The sequence below is a fragment of the Meles meles genome, chromosome 11, assembly GCF_922984935.1.
Source record: "Meles meles chromosome 11, mMelMel3.1 paternal haplotype, whole genome shotgun sequence".
NCBI classification, from domain to species: domain Eukaryota; kingdom Metazoa; phylum Chordata; class Mammalia; order Carnivora; family Mustelidae; genus Meles; species Meles meles.
The window spans coordinates 706,260-731,387 of NC_060076.1; the positions used below are offsets into that span (position 1 = coordinate 706,260).

The 25,128-nt window shown below is 65.8% G+C and overlaps 1 protein-coding gene across 8 annotated transcripts; it reads right to left on the bottom strand.

The window, feature by feature from the left end:
- Positions 1-21: 21 nt before the first annotated feature.
- Positions 22-24,309, bottom strand: GRIN1 (glutamate ionotropic receptor NMDA type subunit 1). 8 transcript variants are annotated; one of them, XR_006820788.1, is made up of 22 exons: positions 23,656-24,309; positions 21,080-21,214; positions 18,407-18,583; positions 15,890-15,952; positions 15,032-15,132; positions 10,944-11,065; positions 10,697-10,871; positions 9,342-9,486; positions 9,161-9,244; positions 7,046-7,187; positions 6,824-6,951; positions 6,464-6,628; positions 6,255-6,373; positions 6,029-6,141; positions 5,795-5,943; positions 5,537-5,694; positions 5,099-5,260; positions 4,792-4,901; positions 4,537-4,682; positions 3,190-3,300; positions 1,088-1,304; positions 22-936 (listed from the first exon to the last, which is right to left on the bottom strand). XR_006820788.1 is itself a non-coding variant. In XM_046022779.1 (21 exons), exons 1-21 carry the CDS (start codon positions 23,911-23,913, stop codon positions 868-870), a joined length of 2,832 nt encoding a protein of 943 aa, XP_045878735.1. In that variant the 5' UTR covers positions 23,914-24,026; the 3' UTR covers positions 22-867. The 8 variants fall into 8 exon arrangements, 4 of the variants coding, with proteins under 4 accessions (XP_045878735.1, XP_045878736.1, XP_045878737.1 ...); XR_006820789.1 differs by lacking the exon at positions 15,890-15,952; XR_006820790.1 differs by lacking the exon at positions 3,190-3,300 and having other exon boundaries at positions 23,656-24,026.
- Positions 24,310-25,128: the final 819 nt, after the last annotated feature.

Sequence of the window (25,128 nt, forward strand, 5' to 3'; positions counted from 1 at the left end):
GTCAACAAAGCGACACAGAAATTTTCGTGACATTCCTTTAGACATCACCACTGCACAAACCGGGTCGGGGGCAGCGCGCGCCGGGCCCCTGGGCGGAGGGGCAGCGCGCGGCTGCGCACGGGCCGCACGGGGAAGGCACGCGCTCGGCACTGGAAGGGCTGGGCCTGTACAAGTCGGAGGGCAGGGCTGAGGGCGTCCCCAGCCAGCGCGAGTGGGGAAGCCTATCCTGGGCTGCGGGCTGGAGGAGGCGGAGAGCCGGCGCGGCCCTCGGGACACCGGAGCAAAGGGTCAGAGGCGGCCGAGGACCCCAGCGCAGCGCTGGGAGGCAGCTGCCTGCCGAGGGTCCGGCTCAGCCCTTGGGGAGGGGCAGGGCCAGCTGGATGGATGCGGGCTGGCGGAGAAGAGGCGAGAAGGGTGAGAAAAGGAGAGGGGCGGAGCCGAGGCTGCCCAGAGCAGGAGCTGGGGAACGGTGGGGGAGGGGGGGATGACCCAGCCAGGTGGGGCCTTGCACCCCCACTGTGGCTCTGGTAGTGGCTGGGGAAGGACGGGGCTTCAGTCTCTGCTCCAAGTCCCTCCGGGGCCAGGGTAGCCCCTCTCCCCCACTGCTTAGAGACCCCAGGGCCCCTGCCTCTGCCGGAGTGCCCTGTGGCCCTGCCCAGCCAGCTCAGCTCTGGCCTGTCCTCAGCCGCTCTGGTCCGAGCCTCGGTCCAGCAGGGGCTGCCCACCAGGCAGCAGGGCGGACAGACAGACGGGAGGCCCAGGGTGGGCAGTCTTGGGCGGGTGGGCTTCCCTCAGGCCTTCCCGAGCAGCAGGACCCATCAGTGTCCTTGGCCGGGCTAACTGGGCAGGTGGGCGCCTCCGGGGGCCTCACACCACGGTGCTGACCGAGGGATCTGAGAGGTTGAGCGTGCCCGTGATATCAGTGGGATGGTACTGCTGCAAAATAGAAATACACAGACAAGGCAGCCCGTTAGCCCCCACGCCCGGGGGCTCGCGCAGGGCCGGGACGGGTGGGCCGGCCAGCCGGCCGACCGGCGGGCGGGCGGGCGCGGCCTGGGGGAGGCTGGGGGGCGCTCCTCCCCCTGACCCCGTCGTGCTCCGGGACTCTGCGTGGGCCGGGCCGCTGTCCCGTCCATCTGTCTGTCTGTCTGCGGGGGAGGGGGGCAGAGGAGGGCGGGCAGGGCGTCTCAGCTCTCCCTATGACGGGCACACATCTGCAGCCGGCCCTCCTCCCTCTCAATAGCGCGTCGCGGCAGCACTGTGTCTTTTTGGTTTTGCAAAGCGCCGCGTCCACCCCCGGTGCTCTATAAATAAGAACCAACAATCAATACCCGCTGGCCCCAGCCCTGAGCGCCCAGTGCTGCCCGGGGCCCAGACCGGCCACAGGACAGGGCCAGAGGATCGTAGCGGCCAGACCGGCCCCTCCCCTCCCCGCAGAGCCCCCCACCCGGGCCTCCCTCCAAGCGGGTGCCCAGCCTGGAACAGGATGGGAACCGGGTTGCCCTCCCCCACCCAGCCCCTCCAGCCGGCAGCACCCCAGTCACCCCGACAGGCCAGGTCCAGCCCCACATGCCCCGTGGCCTCAGGGCCGGCCTGGGAGATGGTCCCTGGTGCCTGCAGAGGCTCGGGCAGAGTCTGCTGGGACTGTGTCCCCGGAAAGGCACCTCGAAGGTCTCGGAGTCGCACCTGGACCAGCTAAGGGGCACGAGGGTTTTCTTTGGGTGGGGGACTGGGGGGAGTCACGGGCACCCTCACCAAACAGCCTATGACCTGTGTGACTTCTGTGCCCCTCCCTGGAGGTGCTGCCTATGACGGTGCCCTCTCCCCAGGCCTGCCCCCCACCTCCCCTCTCTGGTCTTGGATCTCTTCCTGAACCCCTTGGCAGGGCCCCGGCTCAGGCTCTGTCCACTTTCTCGGGCCCGGGAAGCCCCAGGCTGGGCTCCCAGCTCCCGGCCCCTCCCTCTGCAGCTGCCCTCCCAGTGCCAAGCCCCTCCGCAGCCAGGCCTCACGGGCCCCTCAAGGGGCCCCTGCAGCTTCTCCCTGACCTGGGATCATTCTGTGCCAAGCCCTGTCTGTGTCTTGGACATCTGCCCCCTTTCCAGTGCGCTGTGTGTGTGTGTGTGGCTGGGTGGGTGGGTGCAGACCCTGTGTCCACCTCGGAGCATAAGCCGCTGCCGGAAGGAGGCCAAGCCGGGCCCTGGACTGCAGGGAGGCCAAGGGCAGTGCTAAGTCTGGGCCGTCCCTCTCCCCACCTTGGACCGGGGTGCCCCTAACGAGGCTGGGTCCATTTTAAGGGCTTTACTCCGAGTGCACACAGCTGGTGTGATCCCGAGCTGCCCAAGGCAGGCGGCCTCCTCTGACACCCTGTGGGGAGGGGCCGGAGGGTCAGGAGCTGAGCGCTTGTCTCCCTGCAGGGCCCTCCTGCCTGGGAGCCTCAGTGACTCCGGCGCTGCAGGCCGCAGCTCAGCCTGGAGTGGGCTCCACCCCCTCTGGTGCCTCCCAGTGCCCGCCTGACGGTCCCCTGCGACTGGGGGCCTGTTCCAGTTCCAGGCCCCAGCCGTCCACCCGGATGGAGCCGGGCCCGGCCCCCAGCCCCGGCCCACACAGAGACCACACGGAGGGGATGCAACAGGCATGGCTCTGGTGAGACACGTGAGACAGGTGTCTGGGTGGCGGGGCTGGCGGCCAGACAGATGGGCGGATGGGACAGGACAGCCACCCCTCCCTGGAGGCCGCAAGTGGGCAGAGAGGGCAGTGGGCTCCCCTGGGCGAGGCCGGAGAAACGGGTGTCCCAGAGAGGTGGCGTGGCCTCCCGACAGGTGAGGCGTCCGGGACCGACCGGCTCGGGGCTCCCAGGGGCCCTGGGCTCAGAGGCCGACTGGCTGACCAACGACATGACAACAGCTTCAAGATGGCGCGTGGCGTCATGGCATGGGGGCAGACCAACGCAGAGACACACGGGGAAAGAGGACCCGGTGAGGGCCCGTGGGAGGAAGGACCCGGAAAGGGCCCGAGAGAGAGCGAAGACCTCGTGTGCCGGGCCAGTAGAGATGAAGGCCGAAGGGCCACAGCGGGCGGGGGCGGGGCGGTGGGATGGTGAGGGCGGGGCACGCCTGACGCACGGGACACAGACACGGGGGCGGGCGAGGTCGGAGTCGGAGACGCAGGACCGGGCGTTCTTCCCCTTACCGTGTCTTTGGAGGACCTACGTCTCTTGAAGCTGGAGGCCAGGGTGGAGGTGATTGCCCTAAATGTGGCTTTCTTTTTGGGGTCGGGCTCTGCTCTACCACTCTTTCTATCCTAAAACGAACACGCACAGTGATTAGACAGCCAAGGCGGGCGGCCGCACCTGCCCTCGCCTGCTGCTCGGGGGCTGCTGCCCAGCCTGGCCGGCCGCGCAGGCCCTCGCTCCTGCCTGCCTCCCTGTGCTGGACGGACGGACCCGCGGCCGAACACGCGCAGGCAGCCTCTGCTCCTGCCGGCTCTCGGGCCTGACCTCGCTCGCGCTGGGGCTGGGCTTCCGGGGGTGGGGGGCGGGCGGGGAGTCCCGTCTGGCTCTCTTCCTGGGAGGTTGGCCGGAGCTCCCTGGCTCCTGGGTGACCCTGGGCTACAGGTGTCCCAAGGAGGAGGGTCCCCCAAGCACTGGGGGAGTCGCCCCTTGGGCCCTGCCAGCCGTGCTGTCCCCTGAGGGGGGACACCAAGATTCAGGAAGGGGCTAGAGGGCCAAGGCAGGCGGCAAGATGAGCTGGAGAGACAGATGGAGGCGGCTTCCGACCCTGGCCTGGGTCTGATGGCCAGGAGGGCCCTGTGCCCGCTGGTGAGGGCAGTGACCGGGTCCCAAGAGCAAGAGTCGGCCGATGAGAGGTTTGGGGCTCCAGCAACCCGTTCCCCCCATGGCCCTCCCTCTCTGAACATCAACTTCGTCCCCGGACACGGGCTCTGGGGAGGCCCCAGAGAAAGAGAAGAGATGAACGAAGCCAGAACTGAGCTGTGGGGCTCGAGCGCACAGGCCCGCACAGGCCGCAGTGCCTGCCCTATCCTGGAGGGGCTGTGGCGGCCCCATGGGCAACCTGTTTCCTGCCGGCAGCAAGTTCCCACAGACACGGCCTGGGGTGCCGGGCAGGGCCAGCTAGCCCGATCCAGGCTGCAGTCGTGGAGCACAGAACACAGCAGGGCGGCAGGGAAGGGGGTCCCTGGTGGGTGCCACGGAGAGGCACGGGGCGGCGAGGGCAGCATGTGTCTCGGACTCACGTGCCACACCCAGGTGGGTCCCTGTCTTACCCTGCCTCAGTTCGCCTTCCTAGAATGGGTGCCGGCGGGCGACTCTGGAGACAGAGGGGCCAGGCGGAGGCGCGGCGCCGGGCTTTGCAGGGGGCCTCCACCTGCGGGTGGCCCCCCCCACCCCGGCCACGCTGCCCCGGGCTGTGGCTCCGGTCCTGCCCGCACGGGCTCCGGGGAGCCTGAGCCAGGGCTCCGGCCTGTGGGAACGGAGGAGGGCCAGGGCCGGGCCGGGGCCTCGGAGGGCGGCCGTCCTACCTGCAGGTTCTTCCGCCACACGTTCACGGCCGCGAAGGCCAGCTGCATCTGTTTCCGGCGGGCGTCCTTGTGCCGCTTGTAGGCGATCTCGATGAAGATCAGGAAGATCCCCGCCACGATGCCGCCCGCCACCAGCATGAAGACCCCTGTGGGCCAGGACCCGGGACCTCAGCTGGCAGCGGGCCGCGCCGTGGGCCCCTTGGAGAGCCCCGCCGGTGTCCGCAGGGGCGTGGAGGGACGTGGGGAGGGACCCACCTGCCATGTTCTCAAAGGTGAGGGTAGCGGGGGCGTTGCTGCGCGAGTCGCACTCCTGGTACCGCACCCACGTCTTGTCCAGGTCTTCCATGAAGCCATTCTCGTGGGACCTGGGAGGGGGCGTCCTGCAGTGGGCGGCGCGCCAGGGCCAGGGCCTGAACCCCCGTGCGGGAGGCAGCGTCTGTGTGCCCCGGTGGGAGGGTCTCACTCTGGGGAGGGGCTAGACTCTGGTGGGAGCCCCTTGGGGAAGGGGGAAGGGCAGTAGGCGGCGGGCAAGGCACCCACTTGAGGATGGACAGGGACTCACTTGAGGATGGACAGGGACACGTTCTGCTTCCAGGGGCTGTCCTTGCGCATGCCGATGCCAAAGCCCGAGCGGAAGAACAGCTCGCCAGTGGTCACCAGGTCGCACTTCTGCGAGGCCTCGAACTCCAGCACCGCCGAGTCCCAGATGAAGGCATGAAGCTTGCTGTGGGTGGGGCTGGGGGTCACAGGGGCCCCGCCCAACCGGGCTACCCTCGCCTCTGCCCCTTGCCTTCCTGCATCCTGCCCACCTGGAAACCTCACCTCCGTCCCGTGCTTCCCATCCAGCCCGGACACTCCACTTCCCGTGGGGTGGATCCCCTCCCCGGCCCTCCCGCCTCACTTGTCCTGCCCATCCATCCCCTCACTTGTCCCACTCACCCATCCCCCAGCTTGTGATGCGTCTGTCCCCCTCCCTTGTTCCGCCCGCCCGGCCCCTCACTTGTCCCGCACGGCCTGGATGGCCTCCGCCGCGCTCTCGTAGTTGTGCTTCTCCATGTGCCGGTACATGGTGCTCAGCTCCACCTGCCGTCGGAAGTAGATGTCCACCGAGCTCTGCTTCACCGTGGCGTAGATGAACTTGTCCGACGGGTTCCTCAGCTGCAGGGTTAGAGGCAGGCTTCGGGGCTGCTCCTGGGGCCCACCCAAGGCAGAGCTCCGCTGACCTCACGCTTCCCGCCCCCTGTGGGCCAGGCCTCACCCGTGGGTCGTTGATGCCCGTGATGCGCTCCTCCGGCCGGTCCAGCACCAGGAAGGCCGCCAAGTTGGCGGTGTAGGAGGCCACGATGATCATGGCAAAGCCGGCCCACACCATGCCCAGGATGCGCGCTGAGAAGCTCCGGGGGGCGCCTGCGGGCAGAGGACAGTCAGAGGACAGTCGGCTCCTGGCCGGTGGGAAGGGGCAGAGCCGGAGCCGGCCGGTGCGTGGCCTCACCTTCCCCGATACCGGAGTTGAGCAGAACGCCCCAGGAGAACCACATGGCGGAAGACAGGGTCAGCGCGTCCTCCTCCTCCTCTTCACTGTTCACCTTGAACCGGCCAAAGGGGCTGCGGGCACAGAGGGCGGGCGGGAGAGGGCGGCAGGGACAGCCCTGCCCCGCCCCCTCGCCCCGCTCCGCCCGCCCCGCAGCTGGAGGTGTCCGCCCCCCGGCCGCGCTCACCTGAAGCGGTCCAGCAGGTACAGCATCACGGCCACCACGTGCACCGACAGCCCCACCAGCAGCCACAGCGTGCTCTGGAAGGGCTGCATGAACGAGTCCAGCGTGCTGCGGGGGATCTCCTGCGGGTGGACAGGCTGTCAGCGCCCCCCGCCCAGCTCACTTAGGACCTCCTCTCGCCCCGCGCCGCCCAGCCCCCGGGCCCTGCCCACCTTCTTCACCAGAATGGTCAGGCCCTGGTACTTGAAGGGCTTGGAGAACTCGATGTACTGCGCTCGCTCGTTGTTGATGGTCAGCGGCGCCACGATCATGTCCGCCTGCCCGCTGAGCAGCTCGCCCATCATCCCATTCCACTCCTTCTTGTTGCTGTTGTTCACCTGCGGGCCACACCGCCGTCCAGCGACCCGCCCCTGCCCCCGCCCGGCTCCTGGGTCCACCCACTCCAGACCCCACCCCCGTCCGCGGGCCCCGCCCCCCGCCCCGCCGCAGGCCCCGCCCACCGCGGGCCCTGTCCCTAGCCCGACTGCGTCCCCTCGGACCGTCCCTCGTGGCTCGCGGCAACCCACGCGTACCCGCTCTTGCGTGCCGAACTTGCCATCAGCCACCAGGTGCACCTCGTAGGTGAAGTTCATGGTCCGCGCCAGCTTGATGAGCAGGTCGATGCAGAAGCCGTAGCAGCACTGAGGCACAGTGTGGCGAGCTGGGGGGCCAACAGAGGCCGTCAGCGCGGGGCTCCCGGCTCCTCCGCGCCGCCCCGCCCCGCCCCCGCGCCCGCGCCCGAGCCCCGCGCTCACGGCTGCCCGGCGACGTGTCGTTGGGCCCGGTGCAGATCACTTTCTTGACCGGGTCCCCATTGACAGTGAACTCCTCCTTGCATGTGCCGTCGCTCAGCGTGGGCTTGACATACACGAAAGGCTCCTGGTGGATCGTCACAATCTGGGGGGGCGGTGGGGAGGGGAGAAGACCCAGCCTGGACCACTCACCCTAAGCTCCTGGACGGCCCTGGATGCCCTCCAAATCCCTGACATCCCCCCACCTCCAGCCGCTGCCCCTCTGCCCAGCTCGTCTTGCCCAGTCACCATCAGCAACATCTGCCTGCTGTCCCCGGGAGGGTCCCCAGACTACTCAGCGTTCAGAAGGCACATGGCCTCCTGAAACACTGTCCCCTCCTCTTGGCCATTTGTCTTTGGGGTATTGGCTTAAGCACCAATCCCTCCGTCAGACTCTGCTGGAGTGCCCAGCCCAGCCAGCACATTCTCTGATTTCTCAGGGATGAAGAACTCCCTGTCCCGACCCAGGGCACCCATCCTCCCCCCACTGCCCACCATGAGGACAGGGCCATGTGTGGCATCCACTCCCAATCTGCACAGGACCCCGGGGCCCTACAAGAATGTCCCCAGTCGGATCACCTGGCCTCTCCCGGCCCTCAGCCTCCACAGCAGAGGGTATTTGACCCCCCAGCTTTGCTGCTTTCCTCTTTCCTCTGTGGTCACTGTGCTCTCTCTTGTAGCTTGTCTCAACCCAGGGCCCCCTTGAAGCTCATGCTGGGGTTCTCTCTTCCTGTCTTTCATGGGCCCAGACCCTGGAGGTGAGGACACGGGGGACTGACGAGGGCCCCAGAGGAGGCGATGTTGGAATTGGGCATGTAGAGTAGGCAGGGGTCAGTCTGAGGGGGACGGTCTCGTGGCACACGGGGGAGGATGGGTCTGCGGGGATGGGCTGTTCACGGTCGCTGCCGTTCACGGTCTCTGCCGCTCACCGTCGCTGTCTCTCACCGTCCCTGCCGCTCACCGTCCCTGCCGCTCACGGTCGCTGCCGCTCACGGTCTCTGCCGTTCACGGTCCCTGCCGCTCACCGTCCCTGCCGCTCACGGTCTCTGCCGCTCACCGTCGCTGTCTCTCACCGTCCCTGCCGCTCACGGTCGCTGCCACTCACGGTCGCTGCCGCTCACGGTCTCTGCCGTTCACGGTCGCAGCCGCTCACGGTCCCTTCCGTTCACCGTCCCTGCCGCTCACTGTCTCGGCCATTCACCGTCTTGGCCGCAAAGGCAGCATTTGACCTTCCCCTTCCGGGGATGGGGAGCCCGGGGAGGAGCTTATTACTTTTAAACTTTCATCATGTTTAAAAAAAAAAAAGTTTTTCTATCATAAAAGCAATACATGTTTGTGGTTTTTAAAAAAATCGGTGTGTATAAAGCCATCTGCATCCGGCAAGCTGAACGGGCCCATCCGGCCATCACTGGGCTCCTACTCTCAGACTTTCAATACGAAGTATCCAATGGCTTTGGAGAAGACAACTCTGCCTGCCGTGAAGGGGGACGACCGTGGAGGAGGGATGAGGCCACAGGAGCAAGGAAGGGAAATCTGGAGGGGAAAGGCCAGCCAAGGAGGGGCTCCCAGAGGCCCAGGGAGAGAGCCAAGGAGGGAGCAGCCTGCTATGGGGAATGGCCAGGCGGTGCGTGACAGGGCCAAAAGGACAGTTCGACTGGGTCACAACAGGAGGCTGTGAAGCCTGGGGACGGAGGTGGGGAGGGCCACCCAGAGGAGTGATGAGGGGCGCGGAAGTGGCATCTCAAGACCCAGGACTCAGGACGGAGAGTGCCGGAGCCGGAGTCCACTGAAGAGCCACCGGGTGGCCTCTGTCCCCACCAGTGCCTCCCCAGGAGAGCCCTGACCCACAGGCCTCCCCGACCTAAGTGGAGAACCCGTGGGGCTCCCCCTCCCTCTCCTCCCTGCACCTGCTCTCCCTGTTCCTCTGTGGTGCCGGGCGTGGGCTACAACAGCCAGGTGCCTGCCATTCCCCACTTCCTTCCGTCACTGTCGCTGGCCTCACTGTCCCCTCCTCTGGGCCTGAGGAGCTGGCTGGAGAGTCGGGCTGCCGACACTGGCACAGAGCGGCAGGCTCCCCACCTTCAGCCTGGTGGACATCTGGTACCCTCGGGGCTTCTCTGTCTCTCCACCTGGCCAGATGATCTTCCTGTCGTTGGGGATGACCTGGGGGTGGGAGTATGAGATGGAGGGTGGCCACGCGGGGGTCTTGGCCCCAGGACCCTAAGGCCCCAGCCCCCACCCCCTCATGACCCCCACCTACATGGGTGCCATTGTAGACGCCCACTTGCACCAGCTTGCGGTTCTGCAGGTTCATGATGCTGTAGTTAGCGAACTTCCGGTCCCCGTCCTCGTTGAACTCCACTCGGCCGGTCACCCCGTCAGCATACTTAGAAGACATCAGCACTCTGCAGAGGGGCGGCGTGGGCAGACTTATCAGCAAAGCTCCTCTCCCTGGCCTTCAGAGCCCGAGCCCCTTCTTCTGCCTCAATCTCAAGAAGGAAAGATCAGCAGGCGTCAGACGCTCATGCTGGGCATCTGGTGGGTGGCATGCCCGGCTGCCGGCGCCGACAGACAATTCAGCTATGGTCGCCAGTGGCTCCTGAGCCCCAGACCCTAGTGGAGGGCTTTCTGCAGGTTGGGATGTTCCCTCCCAGCAGCCATCCTTGCTTCTCAAATGAGGAGGAGTAAGCCCAGGTAGGAGCCGGTAGCCTGGTTACCAGCAAGTGGGGGAGGTAGGGCTGAGGTCCTGTCTTGTACGTGTGCCTCTGAGTCTGTGCGCACGCCACATGCTGCGGAGACCTGTGTTGCGTGCGTGCTCCGTTGTGGGCCCCAGAACTGTGGTCTGCACCTGCTGCTCGGTGTTTGCAGCCGGCGGCGGGCGGGGAGGGGGGGCGTCTGGTGATGGGCAGGGCCGCATGGTGTCCAGGACGCTGCGAGTTAATTCCTGCCCCCTGTGGCCATCCACTTGGGCATCTGGCCTACCCTGGCTCTCTACAGGCTTGGGCTCCATCCTGGGGGCCTCCTTTGTCTGATCTGCTGGGCCCCTGGAAGCCCCCGTCCCCATGTGGAGCAGGAGCTTCCTGCCGAGGGTTGTCGCTGCCTCGTGTAGCTGGGGCGGGTCGCAGCCTTGGCTGCGGCGTTAACAGGCGGGGCCAGGAGCAGTGGAGGAGCCGCGACGGCACTGCCCTCAGAGGCGCTCTGTCCGTGTCGGGAATGAGGCGGGCGATTAGCACAGTGCAGGCGGGGTGGAAGAGTTGGGGGAAGAGGAGGGACGTGAGGAAGACGACTGCCTCGGTTGGACCCGGGACCAGCTGCCCAAGAGAACCACTCCCGTCTCCGGAGAGGCCCCGCCCACCCGGAGGAGGCCCCGCCCACCTCCTGGAGAGATGCCCGCCCACCCCGGGAAAGGCCCCACCTCCTGGAGAGATGCCCGCCCACCCCGGGAAAGGCCCCACCTCCTGGAGAGATGCCCGCCCACCCCGGAAGAGGCCCCGCCCACCCTCTGAAGAGATGCCCCGCCCACCTCTCGAAGAGCGGCCCCGCCCAGCTCTTGCAGAGGCCCCGCCCAGCTCTTGCAGAGGCCCCGCCCAGCTCTTGAACAGAGGCCCCGCCCACCTCTTGAAGAGCGGCCCGGTCTTCCAGATGTTGGTGTTGCCCACGCAGCCGCGGGGCGGGTCGGTGATGTTCTCCTTCTCCAGCAGCTCGTGCACGGCCTGGGCCACCACGCCCACGGCGTCGCTAATGTGCGCGGACTCGTTCTTGCCATTGATGAGCTGCAGCCCGATGATGCCTGGGGCCAGGGCGGTGGGCTTAGAGTCCTGGGGACGCCCCGCCCACCCGACCCCAGAGGCCCCGCACTCACCGTCGGGGGCGTAGCGCAGAGCGTTCCCTGAGATCTCGCGCTCCCCCACCAGCCACACGTACCCGGAGCCCGTCATGTTCAGCATCGCGGCTGCGCGGTACACGGTGGCAGCATCGTCCTCGCTGTGGGGCAGAGCGGGGTGACGGGCCAGGACTCTAGCCTTTCCCCGCCGGGCCTGGGCTGCTCTCAGTTCTCACGTTCTCTTCTGGAGTCTGGGCGCCCCCCCCGCCCCTCCCCCAGCTATGCCCTTGCCTGGAAACGGGCCTGGGGACACTGCAGCGGTGATAGGCCCAGGGCCACTGCCGCCTCCGGTCCTCCTGCGTCCAGTGACGGTGCAGAGGGACCGGTGCCAGCCTGCATCGCCAGCCCACACCTGGGCCAGGAGACACCCCTTACCCCGCGCCCACAACAGCGGGAAGGGGAGGGGACGGGGTGGAGGGTGGGAAGGGGTGTGGGGCCCAGACCCCCCAGAGTTTCCGGCCTCTCTTGTTGGCTCCTGCCTTGGGGAGCAGGGTCAAGGGTCACTGCGGATTGATCGCTTGCCCACGAGATCACCAGGTGCCAGGCCCTGCTCTGAGCACTTTACAGACTCTCGTATTTAATTATCGTGGAGTCCCTATGCAGCGGGATCAGTGCTCTCCCTGTGGGCTGTGTGTGGACAGCCAGTCCATGCTCCTGCGCCCTCCTGGACAAGCTGCGCGCCCTCCGGTTGCCCCCACCCACACATGCGGGACAAGGGGCCAGGCATGCTCCAGGTTGGTCAGATGTGGGTGGGACCCCATGCCCAGGAACTGTCCCCTGCGGTGCAGCGAGAGTCGCTGCCCCCACTCAGGAGGCTGCACAGCCGCTGTGCGTGTCCTGCCGCCCAGAGCCAGGTGCCGGCGGGATGCAGGGCAGGGCCTGGCCTTGGAGGCAAATATGATCCTGAGCTCTCGGGGTGTCCTTACAGGTGATTCCCTGTGCACCTGGTCCTCGAAGGCTCTCCTCGTCGGGATGTCGGGACAAGCATCCTGGGTCTGGTGGAGCTATGGGGGCCCCTGGGGGTCCTGCCCCTCCCCCCGCCTTCCCTTCCCTGCCAGCCTGGACCCGGCCCCAGATGGGCCTGGAACACAGCTGACATTTGCTACCGCAGGGTCCGGAGGGGTTGGGCAGACCGTCTGAGTGTTGGGTTATTTTCACAATGACTGACTCTGGAAACTGAGGCGGCTCTAGACTCCCTAAGGGGTCTGCTCCCAATTTTCTCAAAGGTTAGCCAGCGAGGAAATGCAGACCTTCCGTGCTCCCTCTACATCACGTGCTCCTGTCAGATGGAAGCCACACACAGAGAGGTGCCCCGGGCAGCACCAGCCCCGTGACCGAGGACCGCCTCCAGCCAGGACGGCCCAGCGAAGCCAGCGCTGCATCTGCAGGGGCACCGGCAGCCCACTGAGGCTGGCAGAGAAGCCCATCTGCGGGACACCTTCATGTCTGCGACGTCTGGCTGAGCGGACTGAGCGCACGCCTGGGCTTGTGTCTGTGGGAATCGTGATCACTGGTAAAAAGTTGTAGGCAAAGCCCGGATGGTTCTGTCAAACTGTCTGAGGGAAGCAGTCGGTCCCGGAGAAGACAATCTCCGGAAGGTAAGAATGAACTTTGAGAGATGAACTGTCTGCCCTCCGTAGAAAATTGCTCAAAAATTAGGACTGGCTTGTGAGGTCTCTCCAGAATGTGCTCTCACTGGCCCTGACGAAGGCGGAGCCAATGTGTCGGGGAGTACCAGGGCCAAGGGGACCTGTGCTCGCCTCCCTGGTTCCCGGGGACCTGGGCGCGCTGGGCAGCCCAGGGCCCTCTGTCGCCTCTGTTCCCAGCAGCCCCGCTGTGAGGGGAGGGGTCCCTTCTAGTCTTAACATCCAGGGAGGGGCCTCATGCAGACCCGAGAGGCGCCTTGGCGGCTGTGTGGCGGCTGTGCCTGCTCGGCCTTGTCGAAGTGTCGTACACGTGTGGGGCAGGTGTGGGTGCGCAGTGTGGCGGCGTGTGGCGTGTATGCGTGACTACACATGTGCACGTGTACAGAAGCGTGCGCCGGTCTGGGTAGAAGTGTGTGTGGTGCGTGCCACGCTGTGCCTCTATGTGCGCGGATAGTGTGTGTGTGAAAGTCTCGTGTGCGTATGTGTACGGTACGACGCACACGTGTGTGTGGACGCTTGGCGTGTATTGTGCCTGGTGTGTACATGGTGTTTGCACATTGTGGGTGTGTACACAAGGAGTGTGTGTGAGTGGTGTGAGTATGCTGTGTGCCTCTGGGCACGTGCAGGTTTATTTGGGCTTTTGTGCATGTGTGTGCGTTGCTGTGTGTCGTGTGTGCGTGCGTGCACGTGTGTGTGACGTGTGTGCCGCGAGCATGTGATGCGTGTGCATGTGATGCACGTGTGTCATGTTTGTGTGTGTGCGTGTGATGTGTGTGTCCTCATGCGCATTCGTGTATGTGGTGCACGTGCAGAGTCCGTGTGTGTAGCTGTTCGACAGGACCACGTAGCCTGCCCCAGACTGAGCTTTTCGCTGGATCCACCCCTGCCAAAGCTGTCCTTGAGCCTGGGGAGGGCGACCCACTGCAGGCCCCTCCCAGCCCCCACGGGGGGCTTTGCAGTGCGGCGCGGGCCATTACGGAGCAAGGAAAACAGCCGAAAAAGTGGCCCGCCCTCTGCTGGGACCTGGGTGCGGCGGGGAGTCTTTGGTTCGCTGTTGCCCATGGCTTTCCGGCCGTGTCCTGGCGACCACTCCGCTGAGAAGGGGAGGGCTGAGTGGATCTAGTTCAAGGTGACCTCACCCTTCGCACAAGCGCCCAACAGCTGGACACCTGCGTTTTGGCATAAGGAGTTCCTCAGGTCGCTCTGTCCTGGTGGAAGGGGCCTGCTGGTGGTTAGCTGACTGTCCGTTTGCCCGTCTGTCTGTCTGCTGGTCCACCCACCCACACATCCTTTGATCCCGCCAGATCCCCTGAACCTCTCTCAAGCCCCATGGTGAATGAGGGCGTAGAAACCAATTGGGAAACCAAACGTGAGGATCTGCTGGGGCTTTCCGTGTAGGCTCAGTCTGGGCAGCGCTTGCCCTGGGAGGGATGGGGCAGCCCCCTGACCTACACCTTTCTCCCGGAGTCCTCCCCACAAGTCCCAGGGCCAGAGGGTTGGCGTGAGCCCGGGTCAGCCAGGGGCAGACGGGACGAGCTCCCGGCTGCAGCGAGCACAGAGCTCCCTGCCATCTGGCCCACGGAACCTTCGTGGCCCGCCCCCACCCCAGCACCAGGAGGCGGGCACCGGGCTCTGTGTCAGGGCTGTGTTGACTGATGTCCGAAGGGACACCTGCTGCAGCTCAGAGGACTGCTTCCTCTTTGTGGTCTGGCGGACAGCAGCATTTGGGGAACACTCCTCTGGGCCGGTGACCCCATTTTTCCCCACGCTGTTGGGGTCCAGTGGCACTTCTAGGAAAGGGCAGACTGTGGTGTGTCCCTGTGGACCCTCCGGGCTCGTCCTTTTTCTAGTCTAGGGGCCTGGATGTTCCCTTCCCAGGGGGAACTTAGCCATTTACAGACAGAGACTTTGGCTGGGGTCTCATTTCCAAGGTCAACCTGGGGGTCAGGTCCTGGCTGGCTCCAGCCTGGTTTCCACAGGTCCCTAACCAGTTCCCTTTTCCTACTGCCCACTCCAGCCGCTCCAATCCTTCCGTCCTTGGACTCTGGCTCCCTCCCTGCTGTGGCCTTCTCCCCTGGGTTCACCTGCACACCCACATGTCCCTTCCCCGGCGTCTGCCTCTGAGCCCAGCTCCCAGAGTCCTGGGTCACCTCTCTCCCCTTAGACCATGTCTGCCTTCCGAGAGCAGGGACTCGTCCATCCCCCATCTCAGAGCAAGCAGCAACAGGTGACCGGAAGGAGGAAGGATGGACAAGTAGAGGGCACGGCACCGGCCGGGTCTCCAGGTGTCCGTGGGGAGAGGGGCGCGGGGGGGGCTCTCCTCGGCCATGGCACTTGGGAAGCTGAAACTCAGCATCAGCCCCACAGTGCCCCTGGCCAGGGTCTCGGTGAAGTAGGGGGCAGGGCCCAGGCCAGCCTCACCTGGCGGAGAGGATGATGACGCGGGCCTCCAGCTCCCGAGCCTCCATCAGCAGCGCGGTCACGTTCTTGGTCCCCGGGTCGAACTGCAGCACCTTCTCCGCCTGCGGTGTGAGCGGGAGTGTCAGCCGGTGGCTGGGGCAGGGGCGTAGTGCCTCAGGGGCGAGAGGCGGGCTGATGCTGCTAGGAGCCCAGAGACAGCTTAGCTAGGGCCACCGCGGCCCGCACCTGCCACCTGCACTGTGCACCTGCCTGCCCGGCTCCTGCCTGGCCTGGCCTGGCCTCACGTGCCGTCCTTCTTCAGCCTGCTCGCTCTCCTGCTCTCACTCCAGCTCTCTCCTGTCCTCACTTCTGCACTGAGCATGCAAGCGGAGGTGGGCCGAGACTCAGAGGATGCGTGCAGCGGACAGGAAACAGAAAAGAGTTTTGGAATGCAACCGGGAGCAGAGATAGGGCCGACTTTTCCAAAACCACGGGAGGTCCTCTCGGGCCGACCCTGCAGGCCCCTGCGGGAGCAGCTGGACCAACAGGGGCAGGCGGGCGCCCTCCTGGGTTCCTCGAGGAAGCCCTGGGGGTCCCGGAGATTCGCATGCACTTCCCGGAGAGCAGCTCCTCCTGCGGCCGGCCGTGCCTGCTTCTCGGGGCAGGCCCGGGGCTGAGGCCGCGGTGGGCGGGCTGCGGGCACCCAGGCGGCCTGCTCCTGCCCTGTCCTGCCTGCGGCTGCCTGCCTCACAACCTCACTCTCCTCAAGGCTCAGGCCCGCGGCGCGGCGCGGCCAGGCCAACAGCGGCCCCGTGGCCGAGGCGCCGGAGGCCAGGGCTCCCTAGTCGGTGGGTGGCGTGCACGTCCATGCAAATATACCTTGGGTCCGCGCTTGTTGTCATAGGACAGTTGGTCGAGGTTTTCATAGTTCCTTTTTTTACTCTGATGAATAATGTGCACAGAGAAAATATGCAGACACAGAAGAAGATTATAAACGGTTGAAAATGACGGCGCTAAAGCAACCACACCACCTCCTCGGCGCGTGTGCAGACGGGCGCGTACCTGGAGCTCGCAAACACCGCGGCCCGGGCGGGGCTGGGGGCCGGGGCGCTGGGGGCAGGGGGGCCAGGCCGCTGGGGGCTCCCGGCCGCGGAGCTGTGCTCTCAGAAAAGGTCACACTTGGGAGGAAGGGCACCCTGTCTGTCCCAATACCAACGTGTCCCTCTGGGGCCCCATCTGCCGCCCCCCCCAGCCCCTGCCATGCACCTGCCCTGTGGTCCCGGCAGTGCCCAGCCCGCCCCAGGCAGTCCTGCATGGGGGTGAGCAGTGCCTCCCTCACGCCCTGTCCCCTTGGTCCCTCCCCTCTTGGCCTCCTCCCCTCTGTCTCCCCTAGAGGCCCGGGTGCCTGTTCTCACTGACGGGCGTGTATACACCTGTCGGCCCACGTGTGCACAGGAGAGCGAGTGTGAAGGTTGTGTGTGTGCACCTGTGCGCGTCTGTGTGCAAGTCCACACAGGTTTTTGGTGGAGAAATGAGGGCCAGGGCCATCTGCACACTCGTGTGCGCGTGGTCACGTGTGTGTGTGGGCGTGTGTGCAGGCACGTGCGTGCATTGCAGGCACGTGTGTTGGTGTCTGTGGGGGGCACGCTTGTCGGCATGTGTGTGCATCTGGGGCACGTGTGTAGGTGCGTGCACATGGGAACACAGGTGTGCGAGCACGCGTGTAGGCCGTGTGTGGGCATGTGCACGTGTGTGCAGGCATGTGTGAGCATGTGTGTGGGCATGTGTGTGCAGGGACACGTGTGCGCAGGCACGTGTGTCCGCGTGTGCGCAGGCGTGTGGGCGCGTGTGCATGTGTGAGCCGGGGCGTGTGTGGGCCCGTGTGTGAGTTGGTGGGGTAAGTGTGTCCGTTGGCTCCAGGCCTGCGGGCCTGTCCATGTGCGGTCTCTGGCAGGGGAGGGTGTGAAGTGTGAGGGGATCGTCTTGGGAATGGCACATCCCTGAGAGCATGAGTGCACATGGGTGGGTGTGCACGGAGACGGCTGGCAAGCGTGTGAGTGAGTGTGTGCAGCCCCAGGTGGGCCCACCAGGAGGGGGCTCAGCCTGCCAGGCACTGGGAGATGCTGTCTTGGGAGGGGTGGGGGCCCTTAGCACTGGTAGTCCGCCCTCCCTCTTAGACTCAGCCGATCTCCCCCCCCCCCCCCCCCCCCCCCCCGTGGGCTCCCCCCAGGACCCTCTGAGTCTGCCCTCTGGCTTCACCCACCCCAGCCGGTGCCCTCTAATCCCTCAGGGGCCTATGGGGGCCTGCGGTTGGCACTAAGTTGGTTGAAGCCAGCTCTGACTTCACGGACAGAACATGCTCCCCGCCAGCCCCTCGGTCTGGCCTCCTCGCCCGCCGCAGCCTAGGCCTCCCCCGCTCTGCGTGGCTTGCGCCCCCCCTCCCCGCCCGTCCTAACTGAGGGCCATGGCCCTGGGGTTGAGCGCTCAGGGCTCCGGCCTACGTGAAGGCGGGACCCTGGGCCTCCTCAAGCTGGCCATGGGGGGCGGGCAAGGAAGGGGCCGGGGGTCACCTGGACCCCCCATAAATCTGCTCTCTCTGCGCTCCCCCGGAGTGGGGGCCGGGCTGGGGCTGTTGCTGTATCCAGCGCCGGGAGGGAGCCCAGCCTCACCAGGGGAGTGGGGGGCGACAGCCTCGGGGCTCAGTGGGGGGAGTGTGGGAGGCCTGAAGGGGGCAGAGCCCAGGCCGAGGGGAGGGGGCGGCAGATGTCCGAGGATGAGCTCTGGTGAGGACGATGGGCGGCTGAGGGGGGGAGGGTGGCCGGGGTGGGGAGGTCGTGGGATGCAGGGAGGGAGAGACCCGGCGCCTTTGGGAGAGGGGCACGACGCAAGATTGTGGCGGCCCTAAGGCCAATGGGGCTGGGGGGGAGAGGGGAGGGGACGGGTAGGGGGCGGGGCCACGCGGGGCGGGGCCGGGGGGGTGGGGACTGCGGAGGGCGGGGTGGGGGCGGACGCGGGCGGAGTGGGGGCGGGGGCCGGGGTGGGGACGGGGCGGGGCCGGGGCGGGGCCGGGGGCGGGGTGGGGGCGGGCCCCGCAGCCCCGGGCGGAGGGGGCGGAGGGGGCGGCGGGCGGGGTGGGGTGTTTGCGGAGCTCCAGGTGGTCCTGCCCTCGCCCCGCAGGGACTGACACGAAGGAGATTCGGACTAATGGCAAAGCGAGTGAAATGAGCCGAGAACAGGCCGGGGCGGGCGCTCGCCAGACGTGGTGGTGCTGACCATGCACGATGGAAAGAGAGGGTGTCACACACGGGCCACAGACACAGGCCGGCGGCTCCTGCTCCTGCCGCCGCGGCGCCTCGGCGGCTCCTGCTGCGCCGCCCGCCCGCCGCCCGGGCTCACCTTGGACTCGCGCTCCTCCAGCAGCGTCTCCAGGCGCTTCTGCGCGGCCCTGCCCTCGTGGTCGTCGCTGACCAGGAGGATGACGTGGTTCCAGCTGTACACGCGCATCATCTCGAACCACACGCTGGACTGGTGCGAGTAGGGCGGCACGGTGCGGAGGAAGCTCAGGTGGATGCTCTGCGGGGACAGGCGCGGGGCTGAGGGGGGCGCGGGGGGCGCGGGGGGCGCCCTCCCCACCGAGCGGACCGCATGCCCCGGGACCCTGCCTCCTCCTAGCTCTGCGCTCACAGCACCCGGGACACCTGCCAGAGTCAGGGACCCGCCCCACTGCTGCCCCGCACACCCCCCCCCCCAGCGCCCTCGGGTCTGAGAAACGGCAGCTCCACGTCTGCCCAGCGGCTCCGGGACAGACATGAGGTCCCCGGGACTGTCCCTGGGGTGAGCCCCCCCTTCTCCCTGGCGGCCTCCCCCTGCAGCAGCCTCTCAGAGATCCCCACTGGGGCTTTCACGGGGCTCCTTCCCAAATGCACAGAACAGTAGTGTTTGCCAGAACTCTTGATTTGGGGTTAACTACATCTTGTCTGCAAGTCCAGAGGTGGTTGCCTGCGGACCCTGCCCTACTCTGTATGTCCCTGTACCGGCCAGCACAGGGCACGGCGGGACAGGAGCACGCAGCACGCTCTGCCCTCCTCGGTCTCGCTCCTCCGTGTCTACCCAGGAAACGCTAGTCCCGTGCTGATCTCATGGTCTTCTGAGATGACCACATCGCTTTCCCACCTGCTCCGTCTTTGTGGCCTGGGGGCAGTGCCTTGGAACCTGAGCACAAGAAGGCCCCTTTGCCTCCAGCCTTCACCCACTTGTCAGTGCGGCAGCAAGGGGGTTGTAGTCGGGGTCTTGGGCTGGCTCTGACCCAGGCCTTCACAGTCTGTGTGCTGGGCACAGACTGGCAGTGGGTTGGGACCATGAGTGGGGCCAGGACGGACTTGTGAGGTTAGGTCATTAGGTTTGACCTCACGCTGGACCAGAGACTTGGGCTGCGATCTGAATCTGAGCTAGGGTTCTGCCCTGGCACAGGGCACCTCCTCCCAGCCACTTTCCCGGGGCAGAGCACAGTTCCTTCCTCTTGCATATGAGGGGTCTGGTGCCAGAGAGCTAAGGAGGTTGGAGGGCACAGGACAGGATCCCCCACTTGTCTGCCCCCAAAGGCTAAGTGCACCGGCTCAGTTTGGATGCCTCAGCTACATGCTGGGGCTTCCGGAGCCGCAGGAAGGGGCTGCTGCTCCAGCCTCCAACCGGCCTCCTCCCCTGGGGGCCTCCTGGAGAAACTTTGACTCTGGCCTCACTTTCCCTTGCCTCTGGACACACCCATCCCTGACCTCCCCAGACCTCCCTGGCCCCAGCTGGGATGACCTCCACGCCTTAGGAAGCTTTATCTAGAAATGTGAGCTCCTGGCAAGATGAACTTGGAGAGGATGGGAGACCGGGAAGCCTCTGGCACATGGCGCCTTGTCTGATCCTTCCTGATCTGTCTGCAGGGAGCCCAAGGTCCGGAGGAGGATGTGGAGAAGGCTGTGGGGCCCTCCCAGCCTCTTGGTGGCTCTTGGCTTCCCCAGCTCTTGTGCCCAGGTCATGGGCAGATGCTGTGGGAGAGCTGTGTGACCCAGAACGAGTTCCCGCCCCTATGGGATACCAACTCGGTGACCTCTTGATGCTTCCAGCTGCTGCTCCTGGGCTGGATGGCTCCAGCCAGACCCCCACCCCCGCTGGGGACCACAAGTGTCCTATATGCTGCTGAGTGGTGATGCTGGCCGCCCCCGGGACCTGTAGACCCCAGACTAGCCTCTCCTGCCACGAGCGGCATCCTCTGTCCTCCTGCACCCATGTGGACATCTTTTCCACCTGTGCCCTGCGGGGGAAGGGCGGGGACCCACAACCTCGTGGCTGTGTGGTGCACCCCTGCCAGCTTTTCCTCCCCCCGCAGCGCCCCCTCCAGCTTCCCAAAATCACCCGTCTGTCCCTTCTCCCAGCCTGTGGGGACTCTGCGCTTCCGAGGGCTCGTTATTGGTGCCTGTCACCTGCCAAAGTGAGTGTGTGTCCGTGTGTGGGCATGAGTATAAGTGCTTGGCTGTGCTTATGAGTGTGTGTGTGTGTGGAGCATGAGTGTGGGGGACACAGTGTCACGGTGACTGTGGGCGTGTGTGCATGCGTAAGAGCACCTGAGTGCTCACGGGAGTGTGTGTGTGCGCCGGAACGTGATGTGAAGGTATGTAAGTGTGCGTGCTGCGAGTGTGTGGGAGCGTGCATGTGTGGGCGTGTGTGAGAGCCCCCGAGCGTTCCCGGGAATGTGTTTGTGTGCACGCAGGTGTGTCTGTAGCTGTACATCTGTGCGAGTCCGAGTTCGTCTGCGAGGAGAACGCACCCCAGTGTGCATGCGCGTGCGTGTGTCTTCGGCTCTGTGTACACGTGTGAGTGTGTGAACATGCGTGAATGCATGAGCTCTCGTCTCATCCTGCTGCTCCTCAAGCCCAGAGCCCGTGGTCTGAGCACGTCCGTGCCTCCGCCCTCCCCCCTCCCCCAGGGCAGCTGCCAGTGGCCCTGGGCGGCAGCACTCAGCCACTGGGTCTGAACACAGGAACAGAGCCGGCGGGGCCCCCATTGAGTGGTCAGGCTTACCTTGTCTGAGTAGATGGACATACGGGTGGTCAGCCCCAGGACGGGGATGCGGTAGAAGCCGGCTGTGTAGGACACGGGGGTGGGAGTGAAGTGGTCGTTGGGGGTAGGTGGGTGGCTAACTAGGATGGCGTAGACCTGTGGACACAGGGGACAGGGTCAGCTCAAGGTGGGGGTGAAGGTGGGATGGGCACCGCCCTGGAGCTGGCTGCCCGGGGCAGCGGAGGCTGAACTTAGCAGGCCGGGCTGGGGAAGCCCAGGGGCCTCGTGTGCGTGCACGTGCCGCCCACGGGGCACGCGCCCCCGGCAAGGGGACAAGACCCCGTAACCACCCTCAGAGAGGAGGACAACTGAAGGCTGAGGCAGGGGCAGAGCAAGAGTCCAGGGGGCAGACAGGACACACGAGGGGACAATGGACCTCCCGTACTTTCCCTGGCGGGGCCTGCCTTCACCCCCTTTCACTGGAGGGACTGCTTTGGGGTGTGTATTCAGACCTTGAGAGGAAGGACAAAGACTGTTCTTGGGATGTCCCTGGAGCCACACATCGCCCCACGGGGTGGCCAGAGTGGTTGGTCCTGCCGCGTGCTGACCAGCTCACCCGCGCCACCCACTGTCCCTCCTCCTGGGTACGGAGGCCAGGGCTCCCGAAATGGAGAGCTGCCCCAGAACGTCTCCGTGTGATACTGCAGACTGGGCTCTGTCGGGAGGAGCCGGGCGAGGAGCCACGGAGTCCTCGGTCCTTCTGCAGGTTCTTCCAGGACCGGCTGAGCTCAGCCTGGTTCGAACAAGACCCAGTCCTGACTTTGAGCACCGACTCCATTCTCGAGGGGAAGGGAGGTGCCGGGCTGGGGGGTGCAGCCTAGCCTTCCTGCCCAGGCCACGGCCGGCTCCTGCGGGCAGGTCTGAAGCCGGTGGCTCAGTCCTCCAAGGCAGGGGAAGGGGGATGGCGTGGAGCCGAGGGCTTGGCCGTTCCCTGCCGGCCTCACATTAGAAGGTCCATGTCTGTCCCAGCTCCACCTTCCCCCTGCAGCCCCAGGCCCTACCTCTTCCTGCGCCGCCGCGCTAGCAGAGCCCTTCCCTTCGGCTGTGCTCCCGAAGGGGCAGCTGCTGCCCTCGCCAGTGCTCCCGGCACTGGCTGTTCTCCGAGGGAACAGTGCACACAGACAGTAACTAGGAGTGGGAGGAGGGGTCCCCAGAAAGGCTCCACCTGGATTCTCTAACTCCACTTCTTCACATCTGTCCCTCACCCCAGATGGGACACGTGACCTAAGCTGCTGGCCACAAAGGCTTCCCCCAGTCCTATCTCTACTGCTCAGGGCTGGGAGCAGGGAGGTGGCTTGTGAGGAGGGGGAGATCCCTGAGAAAGCTCAGCCCCCAGCCTCTGCAGCAGGAGCTGTCTGGACTCGCTCTTCCTCCCCGGGCCCTCACCCCCCGTCTGCACCCAAAAGCGCCCAGTCTGTGTCTGCGTGAGCATCGGACCAGGCAGGTGTTCACAAGTGTGTGCTGGACGACACGTGCGTGTAAATGTATGCCCAACATGTCTCCGTGTGTGTGCGTGCGCGTGCATGATGGCGTCCGTGTGAGCATGTGCACCTGGGTGTGCTGAGCGCTGTGTGGCCCCAGAGCTCCGTGTCCGTGGGTGTGCCCGTGTGTTGGGCGGGTGCTGTGAGTGAGCGCGTGCAGTCCATTGTGATGCCGATGTACGTGAATGTTGCTAGTGCAAGTCTAGGCGTCTGTGTGCACGAGCACAGGCGTGAATGCGTGCACAAGTGAGTGTGCCCGCCCGCCGATGCCCGCAGATGTGGGTGTCTGCCTGGTGAGCCTGCGTTCGGCCGAGCGTCAGCCCGGCGCTTACATAAAGGCTGCATTGCAGTGCTCCCGTGGGTTCATTGGGATTCAGCAGGCAGCTCGGCACAGGGGCGGGCAGCTCCGACAGGCAAAATCCTAGGAGTCATGTCCTCCCCCGCAGCGCTGGCTGTCAGTGGCTCCCACGCTGTGCCCTGACACCTCCCACAAGCACAGTCCCCACTCCCACCCTCCAGAACACCCTGCTTCAACACCTGGGCCATTTCCCATCTCCGTCAAACCCATGGGTGGGGGAAGGGGAAGGAGGAAGGGAAGGAGGTCTAGAAGCGGAGACAAAGATGGCCCCAGGCCCCATCCTGCTTAAAGACGTGCGCATAGTGCGGCTTGTGGCTGGGAGAGCACGTCTGCCCATAAGCCCGGGACACCCACCCCTCACGGACACAGTGATGAAGCAAACCATGAAATTCTTGCCTCACGTATGCACACAGGGGTCAGGACTGGAGCCCTGGAGCCCTGGAACCTTGTGGGGACTGACCAGCGTAGCAGGTGACCAGTGGGGGGGGGCGGGGAGCAAGATGGGGGACTGGCGTTTGGCTGCTGGTGAGACCAGCCCTTTCCAGCAGGAGCCAGCGGGCATAGGGGTCCTCTCCCCGGAGGGCTAGGAAGGGGTGGGATGAAACTGGGACAGTAGGAGGGATGGAGGGGGGAGGAAGGAAGGTGGGAAGGTGTGGGGGAGGGTAAGAGCCGCGCAGTGGGGCGGGGCTGGCGGGCACCTGGCTGGAGATGAGGTCCTCGCACACCGACAGGGCCATCTGGATGGCGTTGGGCTTGTGCGTGACGGAGGTGGCGTTGAGTTGGATCTTCCAGGAGCCGTGCCGCTTGTTGGCCTGGCTCACGGCCTCACGGAACATCTGCTCGTGCTTCCGCGTGCTCAGCACAGCCCCGATGTTGACGATCTTGGGGTCGCAGGCGGCGCGGGCGAAGGAGCAGGAGAAAAGCAGGGCGAGTGTCAGCAGACGCATGGTGCTCATGGGCTCCGGGGAGAGCCCTAGCTCTGGGCAGCGCGAACACGGGGCCCTCGGCGCATCCCCAGCGGGGTGTCCCGGCCGTCCTGCGCGCGCCCGGTCCCGCGGGCTGGGGACGACGCCACGTCTTCCCGCGGAGCCGTAGTGCCCCGGGGTCTGCGGGAGGGAAGAGGGCCCCCGAGCAAGCGGCCGCGGGGCCGGGTGCCGGGCGCGCGGGGGTCCCACGCCGGGCGGAGCGGCTGGCGCTGTCCGCGGTGCTGAAGCGGGTCCCGGCGCGGCTCCGGGCGCCCGGCGCGCAGAGGACGCCGCAGCTGCGGCTCCCCCGCGGGCTTCGCTGGTCCTGGTCCCGGCGCTGCGGCGACCGCGGCAGCTGCGGAGCCGCGAGCGGGGCTGGCGTCTCCTGCTCCTCCCGCCGCCCCCGCTTCCCAATACGGAGGGGCGCCTCCCGCGCCGGAGTGTGCGCCTGCGTTGGTGCGAGCATCTATGGGGGGGGCTGGGCGCGAGCGTGCGTGTGCGCGCAGGTGTGTTTGGAGGGGTCGCTGGGACCGTGCGCTGCGGGGAGATGAGTTTACAGAGGTTAGTGGGGTTCGTGTCACTGCAGCTGCCTGGCATGCCTTTTAACATGGCCAAATGTGTCTTGGCAGTTTGTGTGTGTGTGTGGGTACACGCGCGTGCACGAGTCTTCACGCATAGTCAACGGTATTTCGGGGCCTGATTCTGCTGGCTGGAGACCTGGGGGTGTGGAGAGGCCCTAAGCCGTGCCTCTGGGGGAGGGGCCGTGCGACTCCCCTTCCAAAAGGCTCAAAAATGAGGGATAAACCCCATCTGCCTGGCCATGTGATTTGGACCCCCTGAGGGTTGAGAAGAATAGAAAGGGTGACAGTGGCTGCCCCCCCACGCTGACCTGGATCTTCCAGGAGAGTCTGGGGGTCTGGACCCAAATCAGTCATGGAGAAGCGGAGGCCAGAGGGAGTTGTGTTTGTAGTGGATACGGCCAGGGTTAGACGTCAGAAAGCGCTTGCTCTGGTGAGGTGTGTGCAAGGATAGACGTCTCATACCCCTGCTGCTACTCTTCCGCACCTCTCCTCATTCACTCCCAGCCCCCACTCCTCTTGCCCCTTTCCAGAACCTCCCTTGTCCCTCTCACCCTCAGGATCCTAATTCTTTGTCCCCACACCCCTAGAGAGTGCTTCACTTCCCTAACTCAAAGGATGGCTGAAG